This window comes from Chelonia mydas, chromosome 5, assembly GCF_015237465.2.
Source record: "Chelonia mydas isolate rCheMyd1 chromosome 5, rCheMyd1.pri.v2, whole genome shotgun sequence".
NCBI classification, from domain to species: Eukaryota; Metazoa; Chordata; order Testudines; family Cheloniidae; genus Chelonia; species Chelonia mydas.
In genome coordinates, this window is record NC_051245.2 from 88,683,594 (window position 1) to 88,706,282 (window position 22,689).

Consider the following 22,689-nt stretch of genomic DNA (forward strand, 5'->3'; position numbering starts at 1 on the left):
TGCTGGGGTGCAAGTCTTTCGGAGTTTTGCTCCATAAAACTTTGTAGCACTTGGGTCTGCTGTCTGAGGAGTTGTATAATATCTTGGTGCAGTTTCCTGTCCACCTCTAGGTCCTTCTGCCTTTCCTCAAAAGAGCATTCCTTGGTTTCTTCTTTTAGCCTAATTGATGGATTGGTGTATTGATTATTGATTAATCTTTTAGATCATTAAGTGGTACCTCTGGTTAAGGGTTTGGTCTCCTGAGAGGCTACAGCATCAGGAAGATTACCACCAATATTAGATTGGTATCACTCACATCTGCTGGGGCACCCCGGAGTGTCAGACATTATCTTCATCATCTTTGTCATCACTAGTGGTAGCATCCTGATGACTCCCCTGGCAAATAGGCCAGGTAATACCTTTTATAATGAATTATGCTGATACTCATTTTGGTTCATACATATTCATGTACTTTCACACCCCACTAAATTTGGGGTGCCCCAGTTTTCATAGGCTAACTTGTTAGTTCTCTTTATAATAATGACGTTACTCAGACACCAAACAACTTATGGTTAGCATGATGCTGACACCCCAATGTCTGCAAAAATCCCCAGAATATTCTAGCTGGCTTTAGCTGGTACATTGCAATATACATTTCTTAAATTTCAGCATTAGCACATGTATTTACTGTAACAGAACACTTTTTTTTTTTATGGCTGTAAGATTATTTATGGGTCAGCTGCTCATGCCAGCCTAATTCAGGTCAAAGGCCCTGTTTGGCTAAGCTAAATATCTTACAGACCTGGGGCCTGTAGGTCTTGTGTTACAGCCTTAATCCACCCCTGCCTCTTACCTATATACTTACAATAAGCAAATACACCCCTCTCAATCTTATACCCAGTACTGCTATCCTCCTTTTATCAAGCCTTATCCTATATCTATTTTAGTCTTCGCTCCATTGTGCACTGGCCTCAGCCCTGCTGAACAGATGAATGAACATGTCCTTCCTTGTCTGTTTCTTCATTCTCGTAATCGAGGCCAGGCCTGTAGGAGGTACCCCTCAAGGGTACCTCAGCCAAGGCCACTGATCAACTTCCAGAAAGACATTGTTAGATTTAAAAGGTTAGCAAACAGGAAGAGATAAGTGACAAAACTCCCTAAAACTTTACTATAAAGATCATGCAGATATGAAGTCAGGCTTGGTATGGGGCTGTGCGGCAGTCATCAGCATGGTAAGTATGTGAGAACGTAGCCATGAAGCCTGGGGGTAGATTGTAGGGAGTCCCAGGTAATAACTATAGGGATAGTGAAGTCAGCATTGCTATACTTATAGGCGGTGATGATTCTGGGTTGCTATACTTATAGGTGGTGATGATTCTGGCTGATGTATCACTCAAGAGAGTGCCCAGAGAGGGCGACTGCTCGAGGTTCCCCGGGTCCATGTGTTGCTGGGCTTTCAACAGCTCTGGAACCACCGGTGCTCATGGCAGAGTGGTATGGGAAAGTACTCTACCATGGCGGGAGAGACCGAGGCAGCCCATCCTAGAAATGTGCAGTCAAAGAGTAAAGAATGCATGCTTGAAAATGTCATCAGGATTGTGCCAGGACAAAAGGGATGCCCTTGAACTCCACAGTGGAAAAGGGTGGTTTCCGCTGCCTACTTCTGCAAGCCAGTACAAAGCCAAGCCACCATAACCAGCAGCATACTGTCTGCTTCTTTCTACCTCATAATCCAAGCACAGCATGCAAGAAATTTGTTTTGAATTTGGACACTCATATTGGAAAACCAAAGCGCTGAGTTTTTAATGTTTACATAGCTGGGCTTGCACTGCACTTTCCCCCACAAAAGCCAAGGAAAGCCAGGATGTCTTTCTGAGATCAGGCTGCAGCATGAGGTTTGCCTGAGCTTTCTTTAGCTGCAGCTTTACCTGGTGCCATACTTGTAAACTGAGGTAGCAAAAGTATGTTGGCAAAGATGGGCCAGAATTCTGTGAACTGGTTTTAAAGGAGGGCCAGTGATAAACAAATGCTGCGTGTGCTTTGAGCTATATTAGACAAATTTAGTGTGTGGGGAAAAAAGAATTTTTATTGCTTAGAAGGGGATTTCCAAATGCTGCTAATACAGGGTTAAGTTTATGCAGCCTTGTGAATTAGTTTATGCTGTATTTTATAAGAAATAGAATAACCTTTTCTCACTTTGTGGGAACAACGCATTGTAGGTTAATCCTTAGGAACGCAGAGAAAGCCCAACAAGAATACTGTTGGTCCATTTTATCTGGCATGCTGCCTTTTCTATTACCCAATACATGATCCTTTTGAGAGAAGAAAGCAATCCATAACACACGCAGCCAATTTTATAATACCACAAGGGAGGCCCCAATTCCCTGCCCTGTGCTTTATCACTAAATCACAGTATGTCTGTAGTATGTCTCCTTTCAAAAATTACCATTTTTTTTTTCCCCCCAGGAAAATTTTTTTCCTTCAATTTTTTTAAATAGTGAAAGACTATGCTTAAAAGAAGAGGCAGATAAAAGAAACAGCTTAAAAGTTCTCTACTGTACCATAGAGTGCAGCTAAATAACTGTTGCTAAGATTTTTGTGAAGAAATTCTTCTCTTCCTGATGTATTTCACAGCTCCTTCCATAGGTACCAAAAAATGTTTCCTTTCCATTCTTCATAACTTCTTTACCTATCATTGTTCAACTCAAGTCAATCATTTTCTGTGACTGCATACAGAAGCAGTGAAGTACTGTATATTTGAAATCTTAGTAACCATGGAGGAATTAATTACAAACACTACAGGTCACACCCCCAGTTACATTGGCATAAAGTTCGTCAGGCTGTTTTTAATAATTCATAAATAGCCTCTGGATTGCCACCCCCCAGAATGACAATACAATTGAAGTGTTGGAGATCTGCCACGTTAAATGCATTCCAGCTGTTCCTTTTACCCCAGCTAATTAAATGAAAACTTGTGGGACCTCACAGGCATGTGACAGGATTGTAGGGCTAGTTTGTCAGACACTGCATGCAGTGGTTTGTTTTTAATCCATTCTGCTTCTGGATAGTGTAGCTGCCGTTTGTGAGCCCTTCATTCTACCGAAAAACAGGTGCATGTTTCTCTACAGTAAAGAGAGTAACACAACTTCAAGTGGTTATTTGCATGGTGTTTACACTTTGTTAGTAAACTGACCTTTTTAAAAAAAGATTACAAGAAACTGTTGGCTCAACTTACAATATCTGTTTCTGTTTTTCTCTTTTTGTTCCCTTTATTTTGATTTATGCAATTGAAAACAATAGAATACCTCTTTACTGTGTTTTACATGCCCTTGAGAACCATTATACATACACAGTCCATGAGAACGCTGCAGACCCCACATTTAAAAACAAATACCTCTAGGTCTCAAATTTGATCTCTTATCCATTTTCAAATGTACGAAAACATTATCATGATTTTTAATGCCTGTACCAATCCTTCTTTTTCTTAATAAAAAATAATCTGTGTATCCACTATGGCAGCCACATGGTGTACCTGGGGAACTACACAGGTCCTATGATACAAAATCTGTAAACTCAAAATTCCCGTATTTTTAAGTAATAGCCACTCATAAACACCTGTTATGTTGCTGCTGTCACATGAAGAGTGTATGATTCAAAGTTTTGATGAAGACCATACAATATAGTAATCTGTTTGCTAAACGCTTTCTACATCACAGGTGTTATCTCAACTTTTCCAGGTCAGCAGCTAGTCATCCTGCTTCCGTTGATCACAATAAATTGTACAGAGGAAAACAATTTATTACAGTATTCTGTAAATCAAATAATATCTATATTACTGAATCAAAGTGCAACTAGGAAAATGAGACTAGTAGTGATAGTGCAAGAAACATATAGCAGATAGCTGACTGCTCCTAGTCTACCACTGTGCCATGTCGGATAGAGCCTAATCTTTGCTCTCGTCTTTGCTGCTAAAAAAAAGATGGTTACTTCCAGTGCAATAACTAATGTGTGATAGTTCTCTCATTCTAAAATCCCAGCGGAGACAAACGCCCTGCCTGTAGTTTTTACTGTGAGGCAAGCCGGGGAGGTCGACACTATACCCTTCACTCAGGTTTGATATTTATTTTACCTCTTGGTTAAACTACAGTACCATGTCTCCAGTAGGAGTTTACAGCAGGAAAGCTATCATGCATTAGTTATCTCATAGTAAAAACACATTTTTTAGCAGTGAAGACAAAGCTAGTATTGGATCTGCAGTGTTCTGGAGGTAACAGGCTGGTCTTCCCCATGGGGATGGAGCACCTCAAAGGTCTGTAGCGACCTAAACGCAGGAAGGTAGGGAGCAATGAACACCTCTTGTCATTCTCTGATGTGACAGCTCTACCTACAATTTGGGGAGTAACGTTAATGAGCTGTGAGAGAAGTTGCATTTGGCCTTGGAGGAAGGGACAGCCAGCATCACTGAAAGGTTGGGAATAAAAGTGAAAATGTAGGTGGTGTGATGGGAAATAACATATGGGAGGTGCTGAAAACCTCTTTTAACCAGCCTAATAAAGTCAAAATTGTAAGCTGTTCTGTAAAATGATGTGCACAGGTGGATATATAGTTTGTTGTGAAATAACTGTACTCATAGAATAGTTATAAAAGATGATACAAGCACATAAGAGCTACTGGGTCAGATCATGATACATCCTGCCCAGTGTCTTATCTCCTACAGTGGCGTGTACTAGAGCTTCAGAGGAAGTGTACAGAACAGGGCAATTATGGAGTGATTCACTGTGTTGTCCAGTCCTGACTTCTGTAAACCAGAGGTTTGGGATCGCCCCAAGTATGAGATTGTGCCCCTGACCATCTTGGTTAATAGCCATTGATGGATCTATCGTCTATGAACTTATCCATTTCTTTTTTTGAGCCCAGTTATACTTTTGGTGCTCACAGCATTCCAAGGAAATATGTTTCACATAATGCACAAACAACTTGTGGAAAAGTGCTTCCTCTTGTTTGTATTAAGCCCTGTTGCCTGTTAATTTTCTTCGGGTGACTCCTGGTTTTTGTATTGTGTGAAGAGGTAAATAATGCATATCTATTCACTTTGTCCACCCCATTCATGATTTTGTAGACCTCTGTCATATTCCTCCTTAGTTGTTTCTAAGCTGAGCAGACCCTAATCTTTTTAGTTTCTCCTCATATGTAAGCCATTCCACAACCTTGATTATCTTTTGTTGCCCTTTTGTGAACCTTTTCCTGTTCTATTCTATCCTTTTTATATCACTCAACATATAGATTTTGATGGTATATTAAATTTGTGCAGGAATTATTACTACTTTTCTCATGCTTAATTGCTTTTGAAAGAATTCTCTAGTAAAACTCATCTCAGCAGAGTTCTGGCGTGTGCGTGCGTGTGCGTGCGCGTGCGTGTGTGTATGCACACAGTATAATCTAAACACCTGCTATAGTTAAGGTTGAATTCTGATTTCCCTTCTAACCTTGCTTTTCAGTTACTCATACATTTTTGCCTTAAATTTGAGGAATTTGTAGTGAAATCAGGTGATTTTGTTTTTGAGCTACTTGGTAATAAAGTATACATTTTGCTCATAAATTTCAATCAGAAAATTTTGCTCTCTGATAACTTGCAAAGGACTGAGGCTAGAAACTTCAACTGTAGCTTGTCTTTCAGTGACACCTACAAAACAAAAATCAAGCCAGCTTTGAAGAATGGCTCAATCACTTTTAAATTAATGAATATTTTGAAGTTGGATGCATCTGTAAAGAACCTTTCAAAAACATTTAGGATTCCCCATGTAAGGTACTTGGTAGAGAGAGTGAGCATTGCAGCCAAGTGGTTCTTCACGAAAGGAATTGGGCCAGTTAAGAATGCTTCTGTTAGTGCCACTGGGGCATGGTGCTTCAGTAACTTATATTTCCATAGTTGGGAGCATTTAGATTATGCCTCGGATCAAGGAACTTGAAGCCAAATACTTCAGATTTTTCTCACTTCTTTCATTCTTTTTCTTTAAAAGTCATGGGAAATTAAATGTCTTAATATAATTAGCACTCAACATTTAGAATTTCCTGACTTAAGTTGCTTCCATTATGTTCACTTAGTCATATTGTATTAAAAACTGCAAAATATAGTACTTTCACATATAAACCTGTGTGTGTAATATAAAATGTGTGGGGAGCATCCTTTAACTTGTGGAATAGACTGGCTTTTAACAACTTGTTTCTGTCTTAATGCTGCATTAAAGCTAATTAATGTTTGTGTGTGACTTTTAAAAACTGCTGCCTGTTTGTCATAACCAGTTCTGTCAGTGTCTACCTTTAAGTCCGATCCTGTTCCATTGATTTCAATGGCAAAATTTCCATTAAAATCAGTGGGAGCAGATTCAGATCCCCATAGGTACAGGGAATATCTCTCTGATTTAAAAAAAAAAAAAACTTTCAAACCACTGATTACTGTTTAAGTGACATAATGCATGTCGCATCACTGAATGAAGGCATAAAACCAAGTGGACCCCCTTTTTATAAGGGGGTATTTTGACCTAATCCTTGTACATAAACTGCACAGTCCTATAATTTTTCCATTCTTTTGCAAGAAGCTGTTGGTGATATCTGAAATCAGGCATTAGTGGAACAGTTTCATTTCTACTGTACAGCTTTTCTAATTCATCACTCATGCATTAATGACCCCCACCTATGGAATTTGGAGGAGGTCCAGTGTTGTTCTGAAGGCTTCAGGAGTAAGTCCCACCCTTCATCGCAGGCCCCCAGATTTTCTGCCGCTGTTGGTAGAAAAAGTTGGCAATTCAGTTTCTCCCAACAATTTTGTACTCTAACTTTAATTTGAATTTTTGTGCACTAGCAACCTATAATCAGTCATTCCTCTCCTGGGTTGGGTATTTGGCAGCACAGAAGTTTGTCAGCCAGATGTGCCACTTCAGCACCTCGCTAGGAGTCCTCTGCCACCCTTGGGCATTGCGAGCTGTCCTGCAAGCACTGCACTGAATCGAAGCAGCATTCCCTATGTGAGGTGGCATTCACAGGCTCTACATAGGGTGAATTACATGGCCAGCCAGCCAGCCCTCGCACTGCCAGCACCCAGGGGTCTGAGTTGTACAGGCAGCTCAGGTCCCCTCCCCTCACCTGAGGAGCTACCTCCAGTGCAGGAAAGGTGGGAACGGGTCTCACTGTCTCTCTACCCCTTCCCTACTCCACAGGCTTTGAGTGCACATTAGAGCATAGGGAGCACTTCAGAGATCCATGAGGATTCCACTCCCCGTGAAGTAACACCATTATGGGATTAGAGAAGAGGAAGTGAGAAATCCATTCCCATGTTCAAAGTGGCTCCTGAGTAAAGCCCTGAGTCGAACTAGGTTACTCCTGTAGTACTTATTTGGGTGCTAGTTAGCCTGTGGGATCAGGATGGCAACCTTTCAGGTTCATGGAGACATCTAGCAACTTACTTTTACAAACAACGTATTTGTACCAGTACTCTTTCTCAGCTGAGTATAAACAGCCAGGGGAAGTACCATGCATGCACTAAACACCCCAGCACCCACCACTCACCCCAACAAACTTTCTGTGCAGGACTTTTCCAGGACAGGACGCCAGTGGCTTGCCAGGAATTCATTAATACTAATATATCTTCCCTTTCAAACATTATTAAATGTATGATTTTGTATAGACACCACCTCTGAGGATATAAGGTCCAAATGAGGGCTTCTGATTAAAACCAAATGTTAAACTAAAGCATTATGAAATTTCTTTTTTTTAATCTAACATTTTGGCAGCCTAGAGTTGGTGCAGCAGTAGCTCCACCTGTGAAAAAGTAACACCTTTGGAAAGGGTCTTTCTTCCAAAAGACCACATACACCATAGGAATGAGAACACACTGTACAGCAATTTCATAACCTCAGCACTAACTATTCTGAGCAAAGATTCCTCATATACTTAGTAAGGAAAGACTGTTTGGTGGCAAGCATGTGGCTCATCATCTAGGGATATGAGCCTTGCTTAGAGTGAGACCTCTCGGGGTCTGTCATGGTCAAACCCTTGATGTGATTTGTGACAATAGCAATGGCTTTTAACTCGTTGGCTACAAGGAAGCTGGGTTACACAGATACCATTATTCTTCCTACACAGATACCTTGTGCATATAAGCATACAGCGAGAAGCTGTTTGGAAGAACAGTAGAGAAATTAGTAGGTGAGATAACAGTGAGGGTTGAGGCCTCTATGAAAACCAGCATAAAAATCCATTGGTCACTACCAAGCACCCGGGTATCCAAAAAAGAACTGTTACTTTAGCAGAGGTAAAAATCTGGAGCAGAAGCTTCCAAGAAACCTAATTACATTTTCTACCAAACCAACAAAATTCTCAGTGTGACAACGATGAAACAAGCATTTGTGTCTAAGAGCTCACAATCCCTTCTTTCTGATCTACTTTCCGCACCCAAAGTCTTCAGAAGTGGCTAGTAACAGCAAGGTACAGGTTGCAAATTACACATGCATAGACAACATACGAATCAGTGGGTTTCGACATACGAATCGGTGGGCGGGGGACACTTGTAACTTGGAAAGCTGCTAAAAAGGATTAATAGCCACCAGTTGTTTAAAATCCTGAAGAGCTTTGAACCCAATGAATTGCTCATCCAGTGGTCAAAACAAGGATGGCTCAAACTGTAATTTTATCATCATGATGAAGATTTGGATAGATCCAAAGCTTCCTTCCATCAGTCATTTCCTGACAGTGCTCATCCATAGCCAATTATCTCCAGTGGGCAGGATTGCTGGTTTCATCCTGTGAGTGGGTTTCTCAAAATACATCTACGAAAGCTTCTCCTGAGGACATAGAGCCACACACCTGATAAAATGCAAAATTAGGTGTCAATCTCAGATCACATCTTAATGTCCTGTTTGTACTCACCTACCCACAAACAACATGATGAAAGCCAACCAAATTTTCACTCCAGAGCTCCATGTTCTCACTATAGAAACAAGCCGCACACAGTAGGGAGTATAGGTGGAAGACAAATTTCCAAAATCTCAGCATATGCAATCTTTCAGTTCATTTTGACAGCTGTTAGTGGTGTGTCTGAACAAAACACACACACTCACTCTCTCTCACATGGCCATATGGGATCAAGCCAGTGATCCAAGTAGTCAGTATCCTGCCTATGATGCTGGCCAGCACCATTTATGTCAGAAGAAGGTATAAGAAGCCAAATAGTAGGCTATTACAGGGCTCACAAGGAAGTATTCTCTTGCCTCCCATTAGAGGTTGGTTTATGATTGAGGCATGTATGCTGTATCCCTTCCAAAATCAGAAACTAAGTAGAGGTTGAAGCTTCTCTGTGGCAATGGAAGTAATGCACTGGGCAAATAATTTGTTTTCAAGGCAATTCACATAAAGGATACAGAAAAGGGGAAACCACAGAGAGTTGAAGTCCTCTTAATTCTCTACTGCCCACAAGGCAGGACTTCCTGTGCAGCCAAGGAACCCATACTGGACCTACAGGAAAAGACCACAGACCCCTTGAAGCAGGGACTCCTTCATCCAGACCACGAACACCTATAGTCAACAGCCGATCATTTGAAGAGCTTTTGGTATCCAGATAGAACTCAACCAAGAATGTCCTACATTGATCTGGAACATTTTTACATTTCTGGTGAATTGGGAAACATAATTCTCTTTGGGGCAGGGACTGCCTCTTTATTTTTACTGTTCCCAGGAAAAAGGGTCCTGACCTCTAAATGCTACTGAACTGTAAGAATAATAATAATCACAACATTATGGTGATTTCAGCTACATTGGAGTTTCTCAGAATAGTTGATTGGAGTCCTACAATCAAGCATTATGGAAACATGGGTACAAGTCCTAGTGGCATTCTGTAGGTAGGCATGTTGGACTCTGTTTGACTATCATCAAAGGACAAGATTAATCAAATGACCAGTTATACAAGACAAAACCATTTACCTCCAAAAGGCAGGTTGTGAAATTACTTCCCTTGTCCATACAAGAACCATGCTGCTGTTGTCCTAAGAAATGAGGTTAATTTTATAGCTCCAGAAACCTTTCTGTTCAAGATAAATTCCTCCTTCCACAGTGCCTGGGAAATAGTCCAAGGCCATAGTGTCCCAGTTGGAATATTTGTGGTAAACAAGGTAACAGTTACTGTACATACTTTTCTGAAGTTGCTGATTGTAATAATATGTCTGAGATAAAGTCTCCTTTTTAAAAGACAAAAGGTGTATGCATTCAGAAGCATTGTAATTAATTAAACAAATAGTATAGGTAATTACACAAGACCTCCTCTTCCTTAACTTGGGAGAAAGAGGACAGGCCAACATTTTAAAGTACTTTTCAGTATTTCATTACATCTGGATGTACTTACCTTAAGTTAACCAAAGCATTTTAAACTGAGTCAGCAGCATGTTTGATTTGCAAAAAAGAAAGCAATAACTAGACTTATTTCCCTCTGGTAATGCACTTTAACATTTTAGGCGATGAATTAAACATTTAAATTATTTATTTTCCTTTAATTATTCTGAACTCTTTTTCCAGTATTTTCCCCCAGTTTCCCCAAAGAGAAACCATCAGGCTACATGTAATAATGGTCCTGTAGTAAGAATTATGGTTGTGATGCTGACGGGTTTGATGGGCTCTATGAATGCAATGAAATAAAAACATATGACTCTGGTCATAACTAGTGGGATTTATGAGCATTATCTATCTTTGTCTGATGACTTGACCTTGTTCAGAAATTCTGGTGCCTTGTTCAATTTTATAAGGCTCACACAGTATGTTCTAGGTTAGTGGTTCTCAACCAAGGGTATGCAGAAGTCTTCCAGGGGATATATCGACTCATCTAGATATTTGCCTAGTTTTACAACAGGTTACATAAAAAGCACTAGCGAAATCACTACAAACAAAAATTTCATCCAGACAATGACTTGTTTACTCTGCTCTATATACTATACACTGAAATGTAAGTACAATATTTATATTCCAATGAAAAAGTAAGTGATTGTTCAGATATAGTGTGCTGTGATACTTTTGTATTATGTCTGATTTTGTAAGCAAGTATTTTTTAAGTAAGGTGAAACTTGGGGGTACGCAAGACAAATCAGACTCCTGAAAGAGGTACAGTAGTCCTGAAAAGTTGAGAACCACTGTTCTAGGTTATCCAGTGTTTTCATTTTATAGATTTTGTTTAATTATAGCAGACACAGATTGAGCTTTAGGATTTCTCATATTACTTTCTCATTAGAGTTAACAAAGAGGAAATTTTGGGAAATGGCAAGGAGGAGACCAGCTCTAGAAATGAGAGGAGACGGAAACCAGCTACAAATGCTACCTCCCCATCTCACTTTGTGGGAAGGTTGATGGCATCCAGCTTCTTTTGATTGTGAATAGAAGTTGGACACTGAACTGCTTTTCAAATTTGTCCTTTAGATCTTTCCTCCTCACATAGGAAAAAACCATAGAAGGGGAGAATTACCCAAGGGAACTCCAGAAGCAGGTGTAAGTTGAGTTCCATGAGTGATATTGCCTTCAAGGGAGGAGATTTTTTAGCTACTGTAGGAGCATGGCCTTCCAAGAGCTTGGATATCCAGAGATCTCTGGGTAAATTCTAAGGAACTGAGGACGTGGAAAGCTGGTTCCTTTGCACTACTCCCTGACTCCTCTCCTCCCACTTTTACTTCCCTGTCAAAACTCCTTTGGCAGCAAGCACTGGTTCCTTGCCAGTTGTTTTTCTGTCTCTCGCTGATACCATGTGGTGGTGTAACTTTCAGTCTTTGGGCAGAAACTCTCAATCTCTTCTTGTAAAGCACTGTAAATATCCTAATGTAAGTGTGTTTTAATAAGTTATAGAAAATTTTTGCTTCCTTCAAGGTTGACTTCTCCTGCAACTGAAGCATTTGAATAATGAAAAATGAGACACGTTTTGTATCAGAAAAAAACAAAACTGGAAAAATCATGAGTTTGTTGTGGCAAAAATAGCCATTTTAGCTGGGGGAAAAAATCACAACTTTTTTCCAACAGATTAGTGTATTTTTATTGGTAAGTGTACCAAAACATTCATTCAAATAGGAAAAATACATAACATATTGCCAAAATTATTTGAAAAATGATAGTAGGTCTTGTTTTGATATAGCATTTTATGCATTTTTAAATTACATGATTTTCTAGATATCCTGTCATTTCTAAACATATTTTTGTATAAAGGAAGGGTATACTTTTGAAAAGCACTATTTGTTTGAGAGTCTGAGTCCTGCAACACTCATAAGTTACACTTAGTTTTCATTGAGAAGTTTATCTTCACACTTGTAAGGGTAAAAATTAAATTTAAATAAAATATATGAACACTAAAGAAGTTTTAAAGGGGTCACTTGAACAGCTGTGACTTTAAAGAAAGCACACATTATGTAATCCATGACAATCCACCAGTCTTAATAATAATAAACCAATTTATTATTAATTTTTGTTTTAAAAAGAAAAGCAAGAGGTGATGGGGGAGGAGGGATTATTGAGTATGTTAATTAGAAACAACTCAAGGGAAAAGTTAGGAAATTAAAATCCATAGAATCAGCATGGAAGGCAGCTAAAAATACATTGAGTCCCAAGACATGTCATGATATTAAAAAAACAAAATTGATTAAACAGCAAGGTTCAAGTGTTCGTCACCAAAAATGTAGAAATCCAGCACAAGTGAGAACAGGGGGGTAGAGTCTAAATTTTGTTAGATGTTCTAAAATACAGATTAAAGAGGGCTAAGAAGAAGTTCGAAGAACAAATATCAAAGGATGATATGATAAATTCACTACATCAGAAATAGAGCCATGGGAGGGCCTGTTGGCTGTTAACTGTACCAGACACTCGGATACCTTTTCGATGGGTACAGAAGGAAATGAAACATGTAGACAAAATAAGCACAACCTAACATATTTTATTTCAGTAGAATGTGAATGGGCAATAATAGCATAGTGGGTGCCCTGGAGAGCCAGGTAAATTTGTTAAAATGAAAATAATTTCAGAGCCAGACTTGATAGGAGCAGATATTTAGGCAAGCTTCTCCATGTAGCTTTACTAATCCTGACCTGTAAATTAACTCTTCTAGTACTGGACTTCTCCTGAGTGGAAAAAGATAATTATTGTATTGATAGTTTTATGATTAGTAAAAATTTCATCAAAGATTAAACCCCCCTTACATTTCTAACCTGAGATTTGAACGCAGATTGGCAGTTGCAAATGTCTGTGGTGCATTATATTACTCTGCTTTGTTTTCTGGATTTTAAAAAGATGATCATGTTAAGATAAAAACTTGACATGCCTAAATGTTCCCTGATGCCTCTTTTGAGACAAAGCTACAGTATTGGCTTGTTTTTAATACTACTTGCTAGTTGTTGTCCTAAAACGGAGTTAAAGTAGCAATAATTTTCTGTCTTGTATGCATGTTGCATCTGTCTTGTACGCGTATTGCAACACAGAATTTAGAGTGGTAGCCGTGTTAGTCTGTATCAGCAAAAAGAATGAGTACTTGTGGGCACCTTTAGAAACGAACAAATTTATTTGGGCATGAGCTTTCGTGGGCTAAAACCCACTTCATCGGATTCATGCAGTGGAAAATACAGGAGGAAGATTTTACACACACACACACACACACACACGGAAGATTTTACACACACACACACACACACACACCTTATACATAGCTTATGCCCAAATAAATTGTTTGTTAGTCTCTGAGGTGCCACAATACTCTGTTTTTTTAGAACTCAGAATGTAGACTGGGACATAGTCTGTCACTTGGTAAACAGAATGTAAGCTCCTAGAAGTGAAGGTGGCTTGCTGAAATGTCTAGTTCTCTGCGTAATCATCAAGACAGTTGCAACATGTTCTGGACTGTGTATGTGTAAAAATTTTTTAAAAACTACAGTAAACTTACCTGATGGGGAGAGTATCTCTTGCAGAAGATTCCATTGCATTCTCTGTTATCCTAAGTTACATGCAACTAAACAAATCAATTTTATAAGTGTCTATTGTAACACAGTTTTATACGTTAACTTCATGGTAGCACTGGCTAGAAAAACATGTCATTGGCACTGCAAAAATTAGTTTTGTGAAACTTTTCAGTTCTCACAACTATGAGTTAATGAGGGCAGTGTTCAGAATTAATGGCTGCATTTCCTGTGAATTGAATTACACAGAATATCCTGTTTCAGAGTAGCAGCCGTGTAAGTGAGCTGTAGCTCATGAAAGCTTATGCTCAAATAAATTTGTTAGTCTCTAAGGTGCCACAAGTACTCCTTTTCTTTTTACAGAATATCCTACAATTGCAGTGGGAACTCCTTGTATGTGTAATCTAGCAAATCAATATCTGTGTTGAGTGATCCAAAGCAGAAATCCCAGAATAGTCTACACACTTGTTGAGATGAGATGTGTTTTGAGTGTGGTTTCTTGCAGGGAGTAATTTTTCCAAAGAGTTGAATGAAAATTTCAACCTATTTTCCTTCAAATGAAGTAGGTGTTGGTGGATTATGATTTTCTAGAGGAAGGAATACAGTCACATCGTTAAATCACGGGATGGGGAGTCAGGAGATCTGGCTTTTGTTACTGGCCCTGCCATAGATGTTCAGTGCCATGTTGTATCCCTATCTGTAAAACAAGGATACCTTGAAGACTTAATTCATTAATGCTTGTGAAGTGCCTTGTGAGCCTCATGTAAAGGCACTAGAATAACAGTCTTGTTATAAGTTTATTTGTGCCAGTCAGAGTACCTGATTGTATCCCTCTCCTTAACCCTTCATATGTTGCTTGTCTTTTTGGAATGTAAACTAATTAGGGTAGACACCCAATATATGTATGTTCAACATCTAGCATAATTAGCCTTGGCCCTAGTTGGGGTCTGTGGGTGCCACCAGAATATTAAATAACAATTGTTAAACACATTTAGTTTTGTATTGCTTTTCTTTTTGTGGTATTTAGTAAGCACAACCAAGCTCTTAACCCTTATTCTGAAAAATTTAAAGGGTAAATGTAATATACAGTAGCCTAGTCTCTCTCTTTTGTGTGCGCTAATTTAATTTGTTAGGCCTTTGATTTTTAGTACTTTTAAAACCTATTTTTAAACTAAAAAGTCCAGGTTTTTTGGTCATGTTCCCAGTATGTGAATCTTAGCTGTCAGTTGCACACTTCACTTGAGGTTTGAAGGTACAGAGAATACGCTCAGTGAAAAATATTTGCACCAAATTTCAGCCCATTGCAAATTATAATGGTCCTTTGCTTACTCTCTAAAAGAGCTTTAGAGTGGAAACAGTAATGAAATTAAATGCAGAGCTACTGTCAAGAGATCCTATAGTGTACCTCAAAAAAAAAAAAAGTTGTAAAAATTCAAATGTATAACTTTGATTGAAATGCTTTGTTTAATGATCCTAACACAATAACCCAAACCAGTCCACCTTACATGTTCCTAACACACCTGTTGTGTTTTTATGAGTTGTATCTGGTTATTATTGATTCCTTAGTTCCAGCTCCTCCAATGTAGAAACATTTGGCAAACCTAATGGGGAATCTATATGATTTGATTATGAATTTAAAATGGATAAGTTGCAGGTCCTTTCTAGGACCTCATCTGAACTCAGATCTACTTACTTTATGAAATATTTAGAAGCATTTAGTGCTTTTAAGCAAATAGCTTTATCCTGTGTCCCAAGGGACAATAATAAACCTGGGTATGAAAAATTCAATTTTTATTTTTTCTCATAATAGGAAACTCTGGGGTAGTGAAAAAGGCATATTCAGTCGTGGTTTACTCTAATGGTAGATAATCATTTTAGAATCTTGGAAGAAATTAGTTTAGCACATTACTCTAGAAACCATTTAGAATATCCCATAGTCACTTACCCACCTTCTTAAAGTTAACTGCTGCCTGTGAACTGCAGGATTTAAGATAAGACGTTCAAAAACTAATCTATGCAAAGTATGAATAAGTTGAACAATTTTCAAATAACCTTGATAATTTTGCATACAAAAGAAGGCTTAACCCCCTGCTTTGTGAGTACTTAAGCTTTCATTTACAAACTAGTCAAAAGTGCTCTTTGTAACATTTTTCAAACTAATTAATAACTTTTTTTGTAATTAAAACATAAGTTTACAATCTGAAAACGAGCTTATAATTTAAAACACTAAAGTTGGAAGCTCTTGACAGCAGGGTCTACGTTTTCTTATATCTGTTCAGTCCCTATCACAGTTAATACATATTCTGTATGTTATATAGTAGCACCTTGTTAGGATATAGGCCTATACTCTAAGAATTGAGGTGTATTCTTATCACTTAGCTAGTTATAGAGGTATAAAAGAAAATCAAAATCGCTGTCTGCCGGTGTAAGGGCCTGCTCTTACTGTGACAGTCTGAGGCCCTGTTCTTAGGCTAAGATCTCTGGCTAAGCAGCAGAGGCAGCCATAAGCTGGGACGCGTATGGTCATATCCTCACATTCCAAACTAGTCACATTGAAATCAGGTAATCTGGGGCTGTTAGAAAGGTGATCTGATCTATCACCTCCAGAGAAAGGGAAGAGCCTAGAGGATGTAAAAGGAAGTTTAGTTTGATAGTTTTCTGTTTGGTAAGAACTCACTTATCAATAGACACAGCTGGGAAACCCTTATGTCTTTATAGATGTAGTTGTGAAATCCTCACTTCTGTATTTTGTCATTATAGTTCCCACTTTGCTATTGTTTATTTGCATGGTCTCTGTCTGGTTCCGTGATTGTTTCTGTCTGCTGTATAATTAATTTTGCTGGGTGTAAACTAATTAAGGTGGTGGGATATAATTGGTTAAATAATCATGTTACAATATGTTAGGATTGGTTAGTTAAATTTCAGGAAAATGATAGGTTAAGGTATAGCTAAGCAGAACTCAAGTTTTACTATATAGTCTTCAGTCAATCAGGAAGTAAGGGGGGGAATGGGAATGGAATGGGGGTGGGGAAATTGGAATCATGTTTTGCTAAGGGGCGGAAATGGGAGCAGGGACACAGGTAAGGCTCTGTGGTGTCAGAGCTGGGAAGGGGGACACTAAGGAAGGAAACTGGAATCATGCTTGCTGGAAGTTCACCCCAATAAACATCGAATTGTCTGTACCTTTGGACTTCGGGTATTGTTGCTCTCTGTTCATGCGAGAAGGACCAGGGAAGTAAGTGGGTGAAGGAATAAGCCCTGTAACATACCTAAAAAGCTAACTTACTCCCGTTCAATGACTTTTAAATTGTGTATAATTTCTTTATATTTTACATATATATCCTATGTAGTGTGTGTCTATGATATTAATTTGTTAGCTTTATAAATGTCATTTTGGCTCACAGTTTATATGCATTATTCAGGTTAATTATTCCTATTAGCCTGATTTTCTTACATTAAAACGAGTATCATTTTGAATTATTCATTTAGCTCAAGATAAGGAAGTACATTGTCTTTCTGACTGTAGCTGAATTTAAATCTTTAAAAGAGATTAATGCAACCTATTGTGTGTTGTCTTTCTACAGCCCCACTACATATGTTCTAGATGAAGATGAGCCTCGCTTCCTTGAAGAAGTTGATTACAGTGCAGAGAGTAATGATGAGCAAGACATTGAATTGGCTGATAATGCAGGCGATTATGAACCCTCTGTTCCAGAAGAGGGGCTTTCTGACTCCGAAATGACAAGGACACACCTGCCTTGAGCCATCTTTGTAGACTCAAAGAAGAAAATGAATATCCTGGTTTTTAGTGGACAGGAAACAGGGAAGTATCTGGCTCTCAAGAGGGTTGGCTCAAAGAGACAAAAGTAATTGAAGCCAGTTTAGCTGAAAGACAATAAATGTGTTTCTGATTTATGATAATATTGGCATTTGTTTTATTTAAGGAATTCAGTGCCTTCATTTGGCACTGAATATATCAAACAATTGCTTTACCATTTCATTTTCTACCAAATATTGTTGCATGGCTTTTTGTGTCCTTACTCACCAACAAATGGATTATAAATTGTAGTGTCAGATACAGAAATTAATATTAAAATGCCTTGTGGTACAGTCCTTTGAGTTTCTTCCTGAAAAATACATATGTACAGGTTTTTTATTAATTTGTGTGTTTATTGAGGTTGAGGTTTTTCTTTAGAATTATGTTAAATGCTCGATTTTTTTTGAAGTAATGCGGAGCTTGCTTTGAAACAGTTTCATTCTCTAGTTACTAAATTAAACAAAAATGAAAATTTGATCAATTGTTGTGCTTGTTTCTTGATCCTTTAATACACTGAGATTATAATTTTACAGCAGCCATAATCTAAAATATACAATGACATCTAACTTGCCCTTTTAAAAAAGAAGTTATTCTTGCAAGATTACTGTTAGTCCACTAGTCAGAAGTGTTTTATGGTGGCTACTGCACCTGCACCTACTATGAATTGTATGTTTGCATAAAACTCTTCCCTGAGACACATCATCTCAGGTGAAGAGAGAGATGTTCATCTCCACAATCAGTTAATTTTTAGCTTTGGAAACAAGTTTACTCAGTGACAAGAAGTGGCTAAATGTGTATACTGTATGTATATTTTTGCTATGTATTTTTTAGCAACTTATTTAATATTCTTGTCAAATTCTTGTATTGTCAAAATGAGTTCATTTCATTCTGGGCATGTTTTTAAGGGGAAACGTGGTATCCATGTTGGTTTAGAGTCTTCCTGTGAGTCAAAGATAGTCATGTTGTGGGAATGAACAAAGTCCTTTTGTACCTCCCCTACACCTCTACTGCCCCATTTTTGCTTAGAATAAGATTTAATGTGGAGCTGAAGTTACTGCCAAATATTTATAAAACTGAATTTTTGCTACAGCAAAAAGTTTAATTATCCTTGCTTGATATGACCCAGTTCTGACTCTTCTTTATTTTTTTGAAAAATGCTTGCATAACATAAGGGGACATCTAAAAGCATCAAGCAATATCTTTCCATCCTGCAACATTAATTAAAGAGATTTTTAAGTGTCAGCAATGCAAATGAAATTGGTGTGTGTGTGTGTTTTGTTTTTCTTTTTTTATTTGGTGCATGAAGTAAAAACCATAGAGAGCAAGATGGCTCAGGGGATCGTCAGTGGAAATGTGAAATCTTTTACCAATAACTCATTGGTTCAAATCCAGTTTAGGTAGGTAGCAACAGACTATGCCATCTTGGTTTTGAAATTGGGGTAGAGAGAGAAATGCTGGCATATTTGCCGTTGAAATAGTACTGGCATGCTCTTATGCTTAAATTTTTAAAAAAATTAAATGATCAGCCGGGAGAAGTAAGGGAATGATAGAACCACCTATATACTCTCTCCTCCAACTTTTTCTTTTTAAGGACTGACCATGTTAATTGTTCTGTGACCTATATTGAATGAGTAGGCAGGCTCAGTCCACTCCCTGGTGAGCAGGTGTTCAGACAGCAAAGTGACCATCACAATTGGCACTTTTGGCAATAACCAGAGACACCAGGGACTGAACCTGCTACTCTCTTATCCCCTCTTATCACTTAGAGGTCATTCCTCTAGATCAGGGTTGAGACACATTAGCAGGGCAGTGTAGGGAAGCCCACTGTGTTGTACCCGTTCTGGGTATAAATAGTCCTCCAGTCTCTAGAACTCTTACTCTAGCACCTTTCATAAGTAATAAATTCACTTAAATTAACTTGCTGTATTAACACAGCAAGTTAATTAGCATCTCTGTGTGTAGATTGACTTAGTAGTAATATAGTATCAGAGAGGTAGTCGTGTTAATCTGTATCCTCAAAAACAACGGAGTCGTCTGGTGGCACCTTTAAAGACTAACAGATTTATTTGGGCATAAGCTTTCATGGGTAAAAAACCCACCTCTTCAGATGCATGGATGCTTATGCCCAAATAAAACTGTTAATCTTTAAGGTGCCACCGGACTCGTAGTTGTTTTAGTAGTAGTATAGATTTCAACATTTTAATACTGTGGCCTGATAACATTAGGAATGTATTAATTCAATTTAAAGAACTCCATAGTCTCAATAGTGCAGTATCCTTAATGCCCTTGTGTAGAAGCTCTGTTTGGACTAGTGGTTCTGGAAGATGATCCAAAAGGAGTTATGAATGACTACCGAATAAATATTTATTCAGGGCGTTTGTTACAAACAGATACTTAAATACAAGTCTGAAATGTAAATACAACAATGTTCATTTCAAGCTAGGTTTTGAGAGGCTGAATCCATTGTGCATGAGAATTTCAAGAGCATGTTTTATATACCGTACTGTACATGGCTCAGTATCTCGGTGCTAGTTATGACAGATGAAATTCTAGTCTTAATTCTAAATTTTCTTGATTTTTATGACTCAAGGTCCTTGCAACATATTTTTGATATTACATGATAGCTTTAATACAACCATGACAGGTTCTTCATAAGGAAAGAGGCTATGCCTTTGCCTCCCTCCAAAATAATGATGAGTTTTAGTAACATAAGCATTTGATTTTGGTCGTGATATTTACTCTATGCTTCTGAAGACTGAATGCTTTGCATTGCTAGATAATGAACTCCAGTATTCCCCATCCAGGTGTGATACAGAGACTGTAACACAAACTTGAAATTCTTCCTTCAGCAGTGACATCTTTCCTTGAATGTAATGGAAGCAACCTTCTTCATGTAATGTAACTTTCAAAGATTGCCATTTATGTCAATTTGTATGTGATGGTTTTTGGATGTGAAATATTGTGCAAGTCTAACTGAACAAAGAGAACCGGTGTTCGTTTCAAATAAGGCAATAGTAGCTGTAAAAACCTTCTTACAAAATCAAAATTCAGGTATCAGATACCTTTTCATTGTAATGCTGTACTAGACACAATTGTGGCAGTATTATTGTGCATGCCCAGATATAAATATATTAAGAAAATATATAATAAAGGAATCATTATAATCGCCTTGTTTCCCTACACATTTTATTGGATTGAAAATAGAAATTGTTAATTTTGTGGTATTTTCCTTTTGCCAGGTATATTTAATGAGAGCATGTATGGTCCAGTTTTCAGTGTGAGCTGGGGTTGCTCAGTGTTTCTAAAAATGAGGCAATTAATATTCTAATTCTGTCAGTTTTTAAAAATTTAAGAAGCCAGCATGCTGCATTGTGTTAAGCTTTTCATTCACAGGCTAATGAGTAGAATCAGTTTTAGAAAACTGATTGCTTTTGGTGCTTGTAAAAAGTGCCAGACTGACCAAATCGGAGATCACCATTGTACAGATACAGCAAGAGAAGTAACACTGCACTTTTTCCCACACTACATAACTAATATGTTTCTCTCCTCATTTAGGGGAGCCCTTGAGGTGTATGGTTTAGTCTCTGCCTCTTCATTCCTTGGCACCTCAACTGAGGCTGGAAGGAAGAGACCCAGTTAGTGCCCACTGAACATGTTGGTTTTTTTTATATCAATTGTACATTTATAATTTTCATTCAGTATTAAGAACAAGACCCACAAAATGGTTTATCGGATGGAGTCCTAATACAGCACAAGCCCACAACTTTCATCGCTATGCATTGGAGCTAGTATATTAGGGCAGGTCAGGGTGTTCAAGAATTGGCTATGCTATTGTTTCACAAAATAAATACATAAATAATATACAGAACCACATCATATATATTCCTTAAATTATATCACTTGCAAGATCCCCCATACCAGCTCCATACTTCATCATTGTCTTTGGTAGCAGAGAAGTCCCTACGATGAGGAGAAAGAGCCAGGAAGGCTCTAAGGAAAAAGGATGTTGTATGATCTGAATGCCTGCCTGACTTGCTAAAATATGGAGAATTTGGGGAAAAAAACTTTGATTTTGTTTGTTTAAAAAACCCTAAACACCCGCAAAGCAACACGTTGACATCTAAAATACTAAACAGCTTTGACAAGTGGTAAATACTATGTAATCAGTCTGAAATTGTATGATTCAATTATTTTTGAATAATATCAAGAGACTGATTTCATCTCTTTGAGAAGCCTATAAGAAATTTAAAGTAAATACCCATAACCACCTCCTACAATTAGACAAATTAACCAAAGATCAGTTATTCTTTCACAAAAAATGAAATCTGCTCCATTGTTTGTGATGACTGGAGTTCCACTGAATTAAATAAATGAGATAATTTTCCATTACTGTAAGTCTAAGTTGAATCAATTCAAGAGGGTTCTGTGCCTTATGTGATAACCATTAGCCAGTCAGAGAAATGGTTGCTGTTTAATTCATGGTAGAGCAATATTAATCAGGAACTATAAAATTACTTCAACAGTAGAATAGCACAGGTTTTTCCTTTTTATTGCTGCTGGGGGAAAAGTTATCTCCAAGGCAAATTCAGCAATGTAGTCAGAAGAGAATTTCAAATTACTAACATCAATGCTTTGTAGCACTTGAAGCTGAATATTATTGGGTACTGTAAATACAGAATTATTACTTATCTCCCCAAATTTTAGGTATTTAAATTTTGGTAAAGAGAAAATGAAGTTACGGGTGTGAGGAAATGGAAGCAAATCAGATCCTAATACATCATATGGCATACCTGGCTATGTTACTCTGACCTTATCCTTACACACTCATGCATTAGATTCGTAAAATTAGCTCCAAAACTACTTAATTTACATGTATTTAAGGTAACTTTTTAGTTTAGAGTGATTTAAAATAAAGAGAGAATGAGCAGTGGT

At 37.9% G+C, this 22,689-nt stretch overlaps 1 protein-coding gene across 13 annotated transcripts in view; it reads left to right on the plus strand.

The window, feature by feature from the left end:
- Window positions 1–20,923, plus strand: part of AGTPBP1 (ATP/GTP binding carboxypeptidase 1) — a 167,029-nt gene extending 146,106 nt beyond the window's left edge. For 12 of the 13 annotated variants that reach the window (XM_037901764.2, XM_043547337.1, XM_043547333.1 and 9 more), the window contains one exon: window positions 17,525–20,923. In XM_037901764.2, coding sequence (XP_037757692.1) covers window positions 17,525–17,702 — 178 coding nt within the window. In that variant the 3' untranslated portion in view covers window positions 17,703–20,923. Of the gene's footprint in view, window positions 1–1,344; window positions 3,940–17,524 lie in introns of those variants that run through there. The other variant, XM_043547336.1, reaches the window with a different exon arrangement.
- Window positions 20,924–22,689: the final 1,766 nt, after the last annotated feature.